This window comes from Galleria mellonella, unplaced genomic scaffold, assembly GCF_026898425.1.
Source record: "Galleria mellonella isolate WM207_F2 unplaced genomic scaffold, CSIRO_AGI_GalMel_v1 utg93, whole genome shotgun sequence".
NCBI classification, from domain to species: Eukaryota; Metazoa; Arthropoda; class Insecta; order Lepidoptera; family Pyralidae; genus Galleria; species Galleria mellonella.
The window spans coordinates 1,363,736-1,377,254 of record NW_026442176.1 but is presented as its reverse complement, the minus strand read 5'-3'; the positions used below and the strand labels follow the sequence as shown (position 1 = coordinate 1,377,254).

Here is a 13,519-nt window from a genome sequence, read left to right as displayed (position 1 = left end):
ATGACATCTAAATGTATTCCGTGATGTTCATGGTGCTGTTCATGTCTATTTGTGACAATTACCATTTTCCATCAAGTGGGCCGTCAGCTTGCTTTCCACAAAGTTATTAATTCATGAAGTTTGTTCCTGTCCTAGATTCCCTAAGAATGGGAGCGCTTGAGGGATACCATGACATCACAATGTATTCTGCAATATTCATCATGCTGTTCGTGTCTATAAGTGATGGTTACCATGTTTCATCAAGTGGGCCGTCAGGTTTTCTACAAATTTATTAATTTGTGAAGTTTGTTCCTATCCTATGTTGGGTATATATTAATGTTGTCCCGATTGAAGTCGTTTTGTTTCATTAAGCTTTTATTAAGTGTTTCTTCAATTAGGCTTTAATTTACTTATTACTTTATATGGTTTCTATTGTGAAGGAAACTAGGTCATAAATGAACTTTAGAATTTCTAGGTTCGTAGTTTCACCTTGCTCTGTGAATATTGATCGATGGGTTTCATTGTAAACACCGCAATACCTTTAACCTATCAAAAGTAGGTATGAACACTGTATAATATTTTTTCATTCAACTTGATAAAGGAATAAAATCGATTCTGAAATGTTTACTTTTGTTTGTGGCTAGTTGTTTTGTATTTGTAATGAAGTCTTATACGTAAAATCTTACAGCATAGAAAAACGGATCAAAAAACATTCAGACAAAGTATTGGATGACGCATAGTTTTTTATGGACTATGAAAGTCTGATAAAAAAATAAAATGACAGTTTATGTGATAAAAAATATTAATTACAAGATTAGTACAATTTTGTATATTATGAAAAGTGTAACAATAAAAAAAAAAGATTGGACTACTTTCATCAATGTATTTCTATGACATACTTTATCTAGATACTTGTATTTGTTTACCAATGTAAAGTGTTCAGGCGGGATCGGGGTTCAACTTGAGAGGCCTCAACGCTTCTAGTGCGCAAATATTCAGTGGAGTTGAAAGCTAATACCTAGTGATAGGAGATTCACTTCGTACCGGGTTTTCTGCTTTTTGGAATAAAGTTAACACACTTGGGTTACGGTATGTTATAAACATCAAAAAACATTAAAATAGATACATAATTGTTAGGAAGTATTAAAAATTTGTCTCAAGTTAAATAATACTATTTTTTATTGAACATTATTGTAAATTATATAGGATTTTATTCGATAAAGACTTGATGCTTTGAATTTAGTTTGAAGTTAAGTTCGTCTCCACGAGAGCACTAGATTGATCGTTTACAGGAAAATATGTCGAGATATCGTAAGATGGTCATTGTGATTGCGACTGCTCTACCTATTATACATATATCTACGTGGTATCGTAATTAGTTGTTCTTATATTGCTTTTAGATAATATATTTAATATCGATCTAACGGAAAACCTGTAAATCACGTTTAGTATGAGCTCTTCTTAATTAATAAGACACTAATTATTAAAATATAAATTTATAATAGTAAAGATAATACTACCTACTTACACGTAACATAGCGCCACCTTGCAGTAACCTACAAGACTAAATGTTGTAGTGCTCTAAAAATAGTACATGCTTTTTCTATTGCTGGTTTGAATTGAGAGATATGTAGTTCAGACTATTTAATATAGAGTTTGATATTCTTAATTGTGCTTTAACTGCAACGTAAAAAATAATATTATAAAAAGATGTTTTGTTTGCCAATGGTTGCCAGGTATGGATACCTATGTGAATACCGTCTTGTGCCTCCCACTCTGTATAATTGTCTCATTATAACTAAGTGGACATAATTGTATTATATACATATGTAAAATGTTGGAAAATTGCCACTTTCATGGTAAAAATTTTTTTTATACTACAAAGGTGGCAAACAAGCATACAACCTATCTAATGGTAAATGGTTACTGTAGCCTATAGATGCTTGGAACACTAGGCGTGTCACGTGCGCGTTGCTGATACTGAAGAAATCTTAATATACCCTTTTAGAAAAACCCCATATAGGGAAAAATCTTGGCAGGCAGCTCATTCCACAGCCTGAGCGTTCGCACCGCGCAAACTGCACTGTACGTGATCATTTAGGTTCAAGCGTGTGAGGATGTATTCCTTGTCGATAGCGAGCGATGTGACGATAAAGGGTGCCAGTGAGCATTATTTCAAAGAATTCCTTAGAACACAATCCGTTATATAAGCGGTAGAACACTTTTCTACTTTGCCTCCCTATAGAGGAAAAGTTTACTCACCTTAGATCTAAGGTCTTATGAGCTTGGGATCGTCTATCGATCGATTTCAATAAATGTTACTGAAAAATCTGATCTACATGAAGCTAATTGTCGTAGTTTCACGACAGAGACCTTCACCCAGCAGTGGCACGTCGATAGGGTTTGTGATGTTGTTGATGTATAATTAAAATATAATCAGGGACACTTTATTATTTACTTACTTTTATTTTCAGTTAAATCATAAAATAATATTATTGCTAATAACAATCACATTTTACTTTGGCTCAAATCTTAGTTTTATTACTTCCTATGTAACACATGGAAGGTGTTCAAACTTTAGATAATACTTAGATAACAGCGAATTCTTTGGAACTTAAATAATCGTATCCGATGTGACTTATTATCTATTATATTACTACTTTACAATAGTGTCTTTTTTCAATTTTAAAAGATTAATACCTAATGTACCTATATACTTTATGTAAATTTATAAGACTATATTGGTGTTGGCCGAAATTTTCTTCCAAAGATTCTTAGGACCAGCTTAGATCAGTATTATTTACGTTATTAGCTATAGCAGCACAAATTATGAGCATTTTTAAATTGACATCATGATATTATACGATTTTACTGTTACAATAGAGAAAAATATATGCAGTTAGGAAGAAACGCTTTTAAAAATTAGCAAGTATATCGTGGATAAGCACGGTATGAGTTTGAATGTATTTGGAAACTTATGAAGACTAATGAAAATCTTTCCATATAATCGTATTCCCGAAGTCGTATGGATGGATGATGACGATGATGATGAGAAAGAGTAATAACTCTTTCTCGTCTGTTGAGCGGGCTTAAATGAAATTTGGTACACGGATAAGTTATAATCTAACTTAACATATGGTATATGGTACATTATAAACTGATTTACGTGGGGGAAATATTGTATATTATATTTTGCTTTCCTATTGTATCGTAACAGTGAAATCATACAATATCATATCGTGATACGGTAAATTATGTTTTTATTTACAAAAATTATCCAATGTAGGCCTCGACAAGCATTTATTTTATTGAGTAATAAAAAAACAGAATTAAATCAAATCAACATTGTTTTATTTTGGAAAACTACGTCGATTTTAATTTTTTTTTTTTAATAAATACCGAAAAAGTATTAACAACATTATTCTTCCTTTTTGTTAGTACTTTATTTTTCTTTGTGGACGTGTGTGTATTTTGTTAGGAACAAAAATAGATTGGTGTGATTATTTGTTTACTGAATAGAGGAATTAATTAAAATTTATTGCTTTTTAAAATAATTTTGAAATGTTACAATATTATTAGTCTTTTTTTTTATATGCACATTTTTTTCATATTTTTATAATTCTTAATCTTAGGATCTATTGTGTATTATTCTCTATATTTACGAATATTTGTAAATATACATATAATATATTTATATGTAGTATATAACAGCACACATACAATAGGCAAATATCAATAGATACACAAAGTTCATTCTTAAAAAATTATAAATGAAGACTATAGACAAACCAGGAAATACATTACAGTAGTGTTTGAAAGGACGCAAAGAACATTATGGTAATACTCGTAACTACGCTACCATTATGGACGTGAACATTATTTACTTCTAATTAATTAAGATTTTATATAATACTCCAAAAACCGGTACTACCTTACAATTTGGTTTCATATATAATCTATTTACTTCTAAAGAAGTTGCTATCTACTTCGATTTGGCACATTGATTCACAGTTCTCTCTAGACTCATGGTGAGAGAGAGATACTTATATTAACTAGATCATAAGTCAATAATTTACCCCTTAATTAAAGTTTAAACTATTAGTTTTAGATATTTAATCTAAAAAAAGCTTAAGAACAAATAACGATCTACACTCGATTATAATTCATTATATGGAGTTAATAATAATGGGTATACCAAGTGGATATTCAATGAGAATATTTATGAAATCAAACACCTTTTACGAGGAGTACAATTAAAAAAATCTTCATTTTCCAACTGTCACATTAATTTAGGATACAACTTTAAAAAATATTTTGATATTTTGTGTAAACTATTTGGTGCCGTTAGTCAGTTTCATAGATTTCTATTACTGAGTGTGGGTATCAACTCGGTATACTCATTATGACTAATTCAGTCTAACTTATTTTGCTGAGATTCAGTTTGATGTTATAGTAATTTAATATTTCTTACTGATTAAAACAATGTTTTTGTTTAATTTGTGGATATAAAACAATTTGATACTTATACTCGAATAAAGACCGTATTTGTTATTTACTTTTCCAGACTTATTTTAAAGATAAATTATAGTATATATATTGTAATAGGTACGTTTATTAAAATTATTTTTACATCTGTTACATCTACACAAACTACACACCTATGACCAGAATACAATATTTTCATTTAAACGCCGCTTGCTATGAATTGCATCAATCACACTTCATTATTGAAATATGATTTCGAAATTTTAATCACATTCTCATAATAGTTTGTATTTAGCAACGACCAAGTGTTCAATCATAATTAAATTATTTCGAATATTTTTAAGCTTTATTAGAAAATAAACCAGACATTAGGAAAAAATATTTTAATTTTTAAAATTATAAATACTTACTAAGTACCTTCACTATAAATTATATTAATTTATACTGAATATAAATGACTTATTTTCAATCACAATTTATATATATATAAACTATAAACATAAAATTGAGCCATTGTTGTTTAAATATCATTTACTTTACTATAAGTATATTTATATTTAATATAATTGCACGCATACCTAGTTTAAACAATATTACATAGTTTTAATTATTCTTATATTGAATTTAGATAGATTTAATAATAGAAACCTAAATAATTAAATCAAAATTAGACTATTACTTGTATTTGGTATAGAATTAGTTTCTCTAGTCATAGAAACTGTTTCAATTCTAATTAACGTACAGTGTATGGAGAATTAGAAAAAAAAAAACCATCGATAATTAACTTCATAATAAATATCTAAACAAGTTTATTGTACAGTTATAAATTGGAACTAATAGTGACCGTTTTTTGCATAACAATATTCCATTTAATATTGTTGCATTATAAAACTTTCTTTAAACATCACTGCGGTAAAATCGATAGCTAATTGTTATAACAAATTTTAAGTATAAATCTACCTTAGCAGATACAACTGTCTGCAGACTGTTAACTTTAAGGTTCCAATTTGATGTGCATGTCTCAAGATGGTGGTTCTGGGGGTGCCGGTGGGCCCGGTGGGGGCCCTTGCAATAACTTGGCAGCCGCTGGGAAGCCTGCTAAGTCGAACCCGGTGGGCGGGACGATGCCTGCTGCTGTTGCTGTACCTTGGAGATACGCTACTAATCTGAAAGAATAAAATAATATATAATATGTTAATTAACGTAACATTCCTTAAGATTGGTGTTAGTATTCATTAATAGTGGCTAATCATTTCTTTTTTTAATTTTTTATTATCTAAAAGTGAATAAAGAATCGAAAAAAAGAAGAACCTGTATATGTACCAATGTTACTACACAGTGCAGTAACATTTTGGACATATGATTTCATTCTGATGTTAACGACAAACACAGCAAGTTCGTAAAATTTTAGTTTTTAAGTTATGCGTGTATCATAGACAACTTTATGATAAATATGGAAACATAAATATATTTAAATTTTAATACCTGTTGTAACTAATATAATTAGAATGTTAGACTCTTTCAGACATTATATTAAACTTATAAGTCTTTATAATAATTCACCCTATATTTTATTTGAGATTCTCTACCCATTTAGGTAGATAATCTCAAATAAAAAAATACAACCCATGTCTTTCATTGATAATGTAGTTTTCTATAGGTGAAAGAATATGAGATCAGTTTTTTTTGAGATTATTCAAAAATCTTTCCTTAATTATAATATAATTTCAGCCATTAACTGTCTACTGCTGAACATTAGCCTTCCCCATAAAGGGAAATTTGCTAGTAGTTGCTACGTATGGCAGGCGGGTTGACAACCGCAGCCAGGCTTGTTTTAAAAGGGACGCTACCATTAGTTGCTTCTCACGACACCCACAGAAAAGGAAGGGGTGACTCATTCTATGCCAGGGCTTACATGGTTATCTACTTATATATTTACGTATGTAATATCAATATCTATCATACATATCAATTATATATTACTTTAGAATTGTTATGTATTGTAAAGTCTTTATTGTACATAATTACAATTAAAGTCTATGCAAACATTTTATTTTTATAGACAACAGTAATAATATATATTTAGCAATATCGGTTTTGAGTATTGAATTCACAGGATACTGTCGAGATACGAATTTTAGATATTAACTTATACCTAGATAAGATGAGAGACAAAAGCTTTACCCAGAGATTTATATTCATACCCATTTGAAACATCCATAAATCTTTTATTAAAGCTTTTGCAAAAGTATAGTTTCTAGAAATACTTAGTACTCATTCAACATTATTTTTCTAGGAATGATTGAAACTGTAATAGTTGGGGGTACTTTAAAGACGCAAAAATTCGTAAGCGTCTATATATCTATCCATATAGTTAATTATGCGTATAATTGGATTATCAATTGGTGTATTTAAGATCAAGAGTGATAGGGGCGCTGACCCATTAAAAAGGTTATGAACCTTTTTTAATGTGAGACAAGTCTTTGTACATAGTCGAAAGCTTCGCTTCTGATCGTGTGGTGGCCACCATGCAATTTTGGGATGGGCATGCTCACCTTGTTAAATACGTCTATGGGTTTATTAACTTTATAATAACCCCATTTTCAATCGATTTTTGTAACTAGAACTTCTTAATTGAATTGTTTTATGTATATGTTATTCGACTGAATTGTAAAAAGTTTTTTTTTTCAGTGTTAGCGATGATTACAAGGTGATGTATTTTTATCAAAATTTAAAGGAAAGTTTCGAAGTAACTAGCTTCAAAGATTCTGTATATTTGAAAATATTGAATTTTTATATAATAATGCCTGAGTTGTACTTGTATGTAATTTTTTGTTCAATTATAATTAAGTGATTAATACCTTACCTCCTCAGTTCCTCTAGGGCACTGGCCTGCATCAGGATGTAGTTCTTAGCGAGTAACAATGTTGCTATTTTGGAGAGTTTCCTCACGGACGGAGAGTGTGCATAAGGGATTACACTGCGTAATTCGTCGAGTGCATCATTCTGTAAATATAAAAAGAAATTTGTGGTAATTTTTACCATAACTATACTTATAACTACTGAGTGCTTTTATATTTTTCATAGTACGTCACGAAATTCGATATAATTTTACGTGACAGTATAATTGAGGAGCAAAATGTATACAGTTTTTCAAATTATAGGCTTATTGCCGTCGCTTTGCTTCTACCCAGTGATGGGGCGTGTAATCAATACGTAGCTCCTTGAGTACCTAGAGGATTGCGATTTGTTGAGCGATCACTGATACCTTTATCACAATAGGTTTTCGCCACAACCGTTCAACTGCTAATCTTCTGGTGTGCCCTACAAACTGTTAACTTCTTGCCGTTGAGAGTAAGGATGAGGCGTAGGCTGTTGGTCTAAATATAGCTAAGCTCTGGTCGGGTTGAGCATAATAGTTTTCTATCAAAATTACCCTCATAAGAACTTCCTGAGGCATTGTGTAAATGGATCGTCAGCTTTCTGTTTAGCAGATGTATTAAAATCATGATTAACTGTAGCCGTCGTCCTGCAAGGCTCTGTATTGTTTCCAACGCTATTTTTGCTGTATATTGGTTTACTGTGTATAAATCCCCCAATAGGGGAAAGCCTATATTCGGTAGAGGTCAGTTAATAGCTGATATGATAACGATGATGATTGTTTTGCTAGCTACGATCGACATTCATTCTTATGAGGATGATAGTTCTGGGAGTGTATACTACACGAGCGGTGTGAATATCCCTCGATCCGCAGACTAACCGCGAAATAGCTTGTGTCTGTAATCGAGAGTAGTCTCGTTAAAATATCTGATTGGGTACAACTAAACTTAGTCAAATTTAACATCTGAGACACAAGCCTACGTGTTCATCGCAATTCCAGAACATATTCGTTACCATCTCCAAAAGTATGGAATCCTCGATGTCGACATTTCTAGCGCTGTTAAGTTTCGGGGTTATCTTGAAGACAGAGCCAAGCTGGCGTCCAAAAAGGTCGGGGTGTTCAATAGACCGAAATGGTATACACAAAGATTACTATTGTACAAGTCGTAAGTCCGGCTTCTCATGAATACTGCCCTCATTTGTAAGCTAGAGTATCTGGATACTAGCTTCGTCCTCTTGAATCAGTACAACGACGGGCTATGAGAATTGCCGACGTCCTCAAGTTTGCCTCTCTTCGTGTGTACTACCGTTTCTATAACGAATTGTGTTCTGAGGAATTATTTGAAATGATGTCTTTAGCTACCTTTTATTATCGCACCGTTCACCATCGACAGGGAATTCATCCTTATACACTAGAACGTGAATAGTTGCGTACAGTGTGGTTTAATGTTCAGGCTGTGGAATAAGTTTTCTGCTGAGGTTTTCTCTAGAGACTACGGTTCGGACTGGAGACGAAGGTTTTTAAAAAGTATGTATTAGGGTTTCTTTAGGGTCGGCAACATGCATGAGACAACCCTAGTGTTGCAGGTGTCCATAGGTTAAGGTGATCGTTTACCATTAGACGAATTGTATGTTTATTTGCTACTTTTGTGGTTTAAAAAAAAATATTTTGATCTATACTTATAATTACAAAATTTTGCTCCCCTTAATGCCATATAATGGCAAATTATAAAAACCCCTGTAAAATATAATTATTTTCTATTTACCAAGTCATGCATTCTTCTTCGTTCTCTAGCGTTTATATTCAGTCGAACACTTTTACCCTGACGCATTTTCTGTTTCGATTTGCCTTCGCCGATTGGTCTGTGGACATTAGGAAATAGTTTTCATAAATATTATTTATTGCATTCAATGTTTCTTTTTGCATTAATGCAGCGTTTACTGAAATGTCGTTTAAGTATCTCGTGATACTGTGTAAAGATATGGCATTATGAGCAGAGTAATATAATTACATATAAATTAATATAATATTCAAATTATTACGCAGTATTATATGTGTAATATGTAAAATATTTTTATAATAAATAAAAATATATAATTTATTTTAAACATCGGCATATTTAAGATTATTTTGCAGGGGGAGCCTGGTCGAGGAGCCAAAAAATGCGTATATGTACTCTCATACGTTTTTGACTTACAGAAAAAGCTTGGCTCGGATCTTAGCTTGAGCATCAAACAATTCTGGGGTGAGCACGGCTTATTCAGCCCCTCCCCTCTCTTAAATATGTCTATTGTTTTAAGATGACATCAAAGTAAAAAAAATTCGTTCGTGAGTTACGACTTCAAATGCATTAGAAGTTAGGGGATGCAGGTGTTTCAGGGCTATATTTCATTTTTGGGGTAGTCTATAGGGGAAGCCTATGTTCAGCAATGAGCAGATAATCACTGAGATGATGATGACGCCATTACAACGCCAACTTTGAACAGACTTTGATAATCCTTTTCGAAATAAGTAAGATATATTCCTACATTGGTACTGTACTTATTTGAGATGATAGATGTTGCTGCTCGTTGCGAAGCAATATAATCAACTTAAGGATACAATTTCGTATACTAAATTTATATATTTTAAATATAATTAGTCTATTAAACAACTTATTGTTTATCATTATATTAACTTGTTTAGTTACTGTAAAAAAAAAAAAAACTTTTTTTGGAAAGATTGGGATATATTTGTAATTGATGTAAATGTGTAATTTTACGTACGAGATAAAGTGAACTATGAGACATAAAATACAAAAATTAGTTTTGTCCATTATATGATATAGTAAATAGCCAGGAGGTGAGGTCGTTAATCATATAAGAAGGGGTTGTGGCATCATAGAGCGGAACAAGTGGCAAATAACTCTTGGTGAACAATGGATGAGATTGTGTGACAATGGGGGACGTAGGGGTGTAAGTTGACGGTAAACCTTTAACTTTACTAGACAGGACACGACTCATGATTTATTCTATTGTTGTATTCTAATGTTTTAATTAGATATTGGACGGATACTAGTACCGAGTTAATTCTGTATTGTATTTATACAAGGTCATCGTGATTGTTATAAATCGTATTTTTTAATATTTCTGTTTTTTTTTTTTTAAACTTCGGTAATGATTGGTTAATTCGGTTAGGATAAAATAGGTACGTTTGTCGAAAAAAGGGCAAGGCATCAAATATTCAGCCTTAAGACTATATGGCAATTTTTAAGTTTGATTTGCTTTTGACGTGTACGCAAACGAGCCTTTTGACATAAAATATTGTTATATGTAAGCAATTAACATTGTAATCTTAAAACGTGTATGCACGTGAGCATATTTTTACCCCTTTATTCATAAAAACTAATAGTAGGTATTAGTTTTTATGAATAAGGGGTACCCTACAAAACTATTTTATCTATTGAATTGTTTTATCACTTTATTTCAAATCGAGACTGTAGCAGAAAATAAAGGGACAAAACAGTTCAATAACTAAAATAGGTTTATGAGACGTCTGACGTTTCTATTAAAAAAAAACAATATTCTTTAATACAATTATAATATAAAATATCCTTACATTTTTCCGATTACATTACCATAATATCGTTAAGTAAAATTAAAAATTACCATTTCTATTTTAACAAAATAATTTAATGTTTTGGAATGTCATTTCTGTACAGTTTATAGATCTGTGTTCGTAATACTAATGAAAATCATGGTCAATGCGTATCGCGAACTTGTACAAGGGGCGGGCAGGGGAGCCGGTCTTTTTACTATTGTGCGCAGATGGTGCATCGTGGATTGAGTATTTATATATACCTAGTTTATTATTCCTAACATGTGTGCATATGGTAAATTTACTATAGGTACGACTAATGTTGATTTCAAAATTTTACGTAATAATGAGTTATAAGATTTTGTTTAAATTACCGCGTAGATAACAAAAAAAACGCTTTGATCGTGCAGATACAACATTTCCCGAAATTGTTAATATATTATTTGTTATTTATAATAATTGTTATTAATTATATGTTATTTATAATATATTGGTAATATTATTAATGTATGAGTAAAATATATTAGTTTGCTAAGAAGTAATATAATACCATTTTATAACTTTCTTCATAAATTGAATGTATACGAGTATACAATGATGAAACGATTTAAAATTGAATACTCAAATATTTACACACAGTTTTTAAGTTTGTTAAAGTATCACTGAAGGGTTAAGTTAGTGTTGTCGTTAATATTTATACTGCGCATGATCAAATTATGAAGAACATACAAATAGGTTATATGAATATACATAAATATTTATGTAAGTATAATCGGATTATGGTAATATTTATGACATTAGGTAACTATATTCTTTTAGCACGTACTTATACGTCAATTGGCAATTATACTGTATACACATGAACTTTTATTTCTATATAAACAATACTTAGATATAGTAGTAACCTTTGAGCATAGCTGGTTCCGGGTTCTGGTTGATTTTCATCAGTCGGATAACAGTGTTGTGGAGGGGGCGGAGGTGCTCCACCTTGCATGTAGAACCCACCAAGACCGACAGCCCCCAAAGGAGTTCTTCGGCCCGGCACCGACTGTGGTGGTGAATGTGATTCTCCCAGCGGCACGCCATCCCAAGTCCTTCGCCCCTCCATATTTTAAAAAAGTTAACACATCACACTGGCAATTACGAGACCACTACTTTTTATTAATTGAAATTTTTCGAAATTTTGAACGGCACGTTTGAATTTGGAACCGCGTTGACAGACAGTGCAGAGCGTAGTGGATGTTGACGCGGTCCACAGATCGATCGGGGCACGCAGCTGGGGCGCGCACCCTTCTCTCATCTCGCCACAGAGCATTGTTCCGAAATGTGATTGTGATTTACTTCTATACGCGTGCAACATCTATTAGCGAATATCATGTTTTATTATTTTAACGTTTACTAATAATTAAAAACTAAATACTGATAAATTAAAAGTATTTACTTATTTTCTTCACCTTAACTTCAGATTGTTAGGCACAGGTGTCAAAGAACACCTATTTCATTATTTTAATGTAATTGTAATAAAATTTTAACAAGAACAATTATATAATTACGCAAAAAAGCGACTTAAATTAAAAACGCATCGATAAACGACGAGATATCATAGATGATATAAAGGCTTGTTTCGAAGAATATTTACATTTTTCTTAAGCATTTTTAAAATGGCAAACAAGCTTTACGACCCACCTGATGGAAAATGGTAACCGTCACGTATAGACTTAAATGGACATAACAGAGTATTTTGTGTCGTCTATGATACTCTTCATACGTTGCCATTCCTATAGATGACATGCTATATCTATAGGATATATCAAGATGTAAAAACATTTCAACATTTGACTTCAAAAACGGTAACTTCAATCGTCACAAAATTATTAATTAATCTCAAAAACAATTATAAAACTTTGTTTAGGACAGGCCACTAAGTCGCGTGACATAATCGAAAAATATTCTAATAAATTGAGAAATTTCTTTTGGGAATGATCAACTTACTTTGTTTAATGTCCAAAATAAAAAATATCAATAATTAATAAAAAAATTAGCAAAAGCTGTTCAATTTTATTCATATTTACACAAAAAAAATACATTCATACAATTTAATTTATTTAAAATAAAGATTTACAATAGGCGAGCTCAAGTCTTTAAGCTTAAGCTTAAGTAAGAGTTCTCTTCCAGCAAACCCGGATAGAAAGGAGCATTAATTACCAGCGCGCAGTGTGCGTGCAATAAGAAGACCAAACAATAAATATGCTTACCTAAATACAAAGTATATACTTGCATTCAAAATACATAACCTATATATGTATGTGTATATAATATTATCTTTTACTTCTGCCAATATACAGTGGAAGAGTTCCATAGTCTAGCCGCATGAATCGTAAATGATCCACTATAGCATGAGGTGGTATGAGGAAAGGTTTTGAGAATAAGGAACTTGCTCGACCTACTGGACGTGGCAGTGGAAACAAGGAAATCTAATATTATTAATTTTTATAAATATTATCGTGAATTTTAGTTTGTTATAAGTACGTTTTACATTTCAACGTTCATACGAGTATATTATATCCTCATAAAATAACATTCCAGAGATGATTTATA

General features: G+C 31.5%; 1 protein-coding gene across 1 annotated transcript; it reads right to left on the bottom strand.

The window, feature by feature from the left end:
* Window positions 1–3,566: 3,566 nt before the first annotated feature.
* On the bottom strand, window positions 3,567–12,029 carry LOC113517099 (class E basic helix-loop-helix protein 23). The gene is made up of 4 exons (XM_026901658.3): window positions 11,827–12,029; window positions 9,111–9,207; window positions 7,331–7,470; window positions 3,567–5,630 (listed from the first exon to the last, which is right to left on the bottom strand). Exons 1-4 carry the CDS (start codon window positions 12,027–12,029, stop codon window positions 5,486–5,488), a joined length of 585 nt encoding a protein of 194 aa, XP_026757459.1. The 3' UTR covers window positions 3,567–5,485.
* Between the last annotated feature and the right edge of the window lie 1,490 nt (window positions 12,030–13,519).

Bases quoted from the DNA above. Each gene is read 5' to 3' on its own strand.
- LOC113517099 (XM_026901658.3), bottom strand. From the start codon at position 12,029: ATGGAGGGGCGAAGGACTTGGGATGGCGTGCCGCTGGGAGAATCACAT. The intron at 9,208-11,826 runs GTTACTACTATA...TAATGTCCACAG, and splicing joins GGAACCAGCTATGCTCAAAG to ACCAATCGGCGAAGGCAAAT. The intron at 5,631-7,330 runs GTAAGGTATTAA...TTATTCTTTCAG, and splicing joins GCCCTAGAGGAACTGAGGAG to ATTAGTAGCGTATCTCCAAG.